Source organism: Tigriopus californicus, chromosome 11 (genome assembly GCF_007210705.1).
Source record: "Tigriopus californicus strain San Diego chromosome 11, Tcal_SD_v2.1, whole genome shotgun sequence".
In the NCBI taxonomy this organism is placed as follows: Eukaryota; Metazoa; Arthropoda; class Copepoda; order Harpacticoida; family Harpacticidae; genus Tigriopus; species Tigriopus californicus.
In genome coordinates this window covers 2,239,148-2,242,702 of record NC_081450.1, presented here as the reverse complement: position 1 = coordinate 2,242,702, position 3,555 = coordinate 2,239,148, and the positions used below count along the sequence as shown (strand labels likewise).

The 3,555-nt window shown below is 38.1% G+C and overlaps 1 protein-coding gene across 1 annotated transcript in view; it reads left to right on the top strand.

Moving 5' to 3' along the window:
* Window positions 1-1,020, top strand: part of LOC131890309 (prominin-like protein) — a 3,704-nt gene extending 2,684 nt beyond the window's left edge. The window contains exons 2-3 of the mRNA XM_059239632.1: window positions 534-620; window positions 688-1,020. Of these exons, the coding sequence (XP_059095615.1) occupies window positions 534-620; window positions 688-953 (353 nt within the window). The 3' untranslated portion in view covers window positions 954-1,020. The remainder of the gene's footprint in view (window positions 1-533; window positions 621-687) is intronic.
* The last annotated feature ends 2,535 nt before the right edge of the window (window positions 1,021-3,555 follow it).

The following is a 3,555-nucleotide window of genomic DNA, read 5'->3' as shown; positions in this document are numbered from 1 at the left end:
CCCCCCCTCGAAAAAAAAGTGTTGCTTTATGGATGAAAATGATATTAGAACGAAACGAATTTCATAATTTTCATAGACACGCTCTCCCTCACACACTCTTTACCTTTGACCGCAAAAAAACGACATGGGTAAAATACTTTTGACGTTCGGGTGCTTCAGAGATCACTTTTAAGATTTCTATGTGTTCAGAAACCATGGGCAATTCAGTCTTAAGCGACCTTTATCAGTTGGGCAGATAGAATTTGACTAACCTTTCATACGTTCGAAATGGGCTAAGAGGCAGATGAACTACTGCAGGCATTTCGAAACCATTTGCATGATTTATCTCGTACAGAAATGGAAAAAAATATCGAATGTCCAATTTTAGACTGGTTTCTAAGAATCACGCCCAATGGCTGAAGATAACTGAAATTTTGCATTTGCTTAAGCAGATTTGATTGAGACAGAATTTGTGCCATAACTCTATTAAGGCGATGTGCACATTGAAAGAAGTGTGTCATTTCTAACCATTATTCTGTTTCTCAACCTCGTAGGAACTTATCCGAATGAACAAGGATACGCAAACCCTAATTCCATCATGCCCCATGAGAGTCGCTCCCGGCCCTCAAATATGGACAACCGTGAGAAAACAAGAAGCACTTTTTCTCCCATCCATTCACATTGATAGATGCCTTTGTTTCCTTGTAGGAAACCATCCAAGTCAGCATATTTATGAAGACCTAAGACCCCCAAGTGGCAAAACGGGCGTGACTAAATATCGACCGGAGGATTACTTTCCTGGATATGCAGGAAAGGGTCGAAAGAATCCACTAGAAAGCGCTCAAATCCGTCGGCCGACTCAAGCCTTCCACCCTGAATATCGCCGATCACCGTCAACGCCCAAAGGGATTGGCCCGGATGGTCGATTCATTTATGAAATACCATCGGTTTATAGACGACGAACTTCTTTCTGAGATTGAGAGGTGCCATCAATATTTAATCTTAATCGGAGAGAAATTGAGAATATAGCTCAGAATACTTTTTCGAGTAGAAATGTATTGTACGGTGTGCTTGGGGTTTATAAAGGTCATAAAAAAGGAATGGATTAGAGTTACAATCAATTTGGCCAAGACGAATTATTTATTACACAACCATTATTCGCAAAAAACACCAATAGCGTTACTCTTTACAGATACTTTTCCTAAAATTTCGATGACCGATATTTCAGGATTACTAAGACACTAAGACCTTAGATCCTAAAAATAATGCGCTTTGTATGAATTTTTAATCCGTGAAGTTCGCCCTCTCAAGTGCGGTTGAACCCCGTTAAAATGGAACTTTTGTGAAGCAACAAAATTTTCACTGCAACGGAGTTCCATTTTTTTGAGGTCGAAAAAGGTGCACAGGTGTTGAAATAACATTGCTATCGAGCCAATTCGTCTTAAATATTAACATCATATATTTTCGTTCTTTTTTCGGTATTCATTTTGCTTTTTCACATTCGGCTTTTCAAATCTCGGAGAGTAGGAACAGATTAAAAAAAGTCATTGCCAGGGTTCGGAAAAAAAATGTTTTTGAGGGCCAAAAAATCACAAAATTTTCTTTTGAAAGCACCAAATAATATAATTTCACAGGAAAATATTTCTCAAACGCAAAGTTATAAGCCTGTTTAAAAGCGAAAAAGCCACATAAAAAAACATTACATTTATTTTGTAAATTTTGAAGCAATGACCAAAGGATTCGATACATTTCATTATTGCAAAATCTTTGAAATCAAAAGGCCTTGAAGTTGTCTCCTAACTTGAACCCCAAATTTATACGCTAAACCATGAAGTTTTTTGGGGTACCCTCACAACTAAAACATGCCCATATAGTCCCCATTTATAAGGGAGGAGATAGGGATCAACCTGTGAATTATCGACCAATCTCATAAACGTCGAATGTTTCCAAAGTTATGTAAAAGCTTGTTATGACAAAAGTTCTTGAATTCCTTGACATAAAAGGTAGCATTCCTGACCAGCAGCATGGTTTTCGTGCCCACTTTAGCACCTTGACACAATTGATTCAGCACTTTGACGACGTAATAGAGAGACTACAACATAGCGATTGTGTAGATCAATCGATTTTGTATATGATATTTATACATACAGTTTATCCATTTTACAATCTGACATGACCGAGAGTCGCAATAAAGCTTATTATTATTAATATTATATACTTGGACTTTGCTGAAGCATTTGACAAAGTGGATCACATTCTACTGCTAAGTTTTTTAAGCAAACTAGGGGTTGGAGGAAATATTTCCTCTTGGAAAGATTTCCTCACCAACCGCACACAAACCGTCGAGTTGACGGCTGCTTAGGCTGCCCTCGAAACGTGGTATCTGGGGTACCTCAAGGAACTATTCTGGGTCCGCTCTTGTTCGTTTCATTCATTGCACCACTACACAGATTGCTCCTCCAGTCTTCAATATCTTCTTATGCTGCTGATGCTAAGCTAGTGTTCGGAAGAAATTCACAGAACCAGACAGACCTGCAAAATGACTTGGACGTTATATACAAATGGGTCCACTCTCACAATGGAATTAAATGGGTATAAGTTTCGAATCAAATCAAAACAAGCCAATTTACATCGACAATCGCCTGAATCCCATTTTATCAGTAAGCTCCTTTAAATACCTTTGAATAATAGTTGAAAATAACGGTAAATTTGAAGAACACATCCAATCGAAAGTGACCAAAGCATTGCGGCTGGAGATATATAAACTTTCAAATCCAGAGACACTTATACTATAAAAACTCTATACAAGTCTATTGTCCATCCGCATATTGAATATGCTTCCCCAATCTGGGCGCCAATTAACGTAGGAGGGCTGAATAAGATTGAAAAAGTACAAAGAAGGATGATCCAGTTTAAGACTTAAGCGACATTTAGAGCGTTTTTTATCAACCATCCCAGACCAGCCTTTCTTTAAAGAGTGCCCTAGAGCGGCAAATTCGAACGCATTACGTAACCAAATCTTTTATCAATTATGGCTTGCGGAGAACTCATTCCCCTGTATCGGTATATCAAACCCGGAAAAAATGCTGGAAAAAATATTGGTTCCTCTGGGTGCTTTATTTTAGCTATCTCTCAAGGTGACGAGACCTGTACTAAAATGCAAATGTTTTTATATTTGCTCTTTTGCGTGTCAAGCATTGAGGTTCTATTTGAATGTTTAGGAAAAGCTTGAGCCTTTGCCAAAAAGGCAAGCAGGAGTAATGTGAGAATTAGAGAACAACTGCTATATTGCAACCAATCAAGAAGATTGGGACACTGCAGTACTTAAACGAGGTCCAAAAGGTATCTTTCAGAATACCTCTTCGAAAGTGTCCCTGAGCTTTTTTTCGTCGACCAGAATTCAGAATCAATTGTTTACAAGGTTTACACTTTTGAGCCCCCCAATCCATTAGTTTTTCTATGCTGACAACTACTTCCCCAAAAAATATTTGTAGATTCATTTAGTTTTGTCGTTAATTTGAGTAATGCGACATTGTTACGAACGCTTCGTGACTGATCTTATTTCTTGACTAGTTC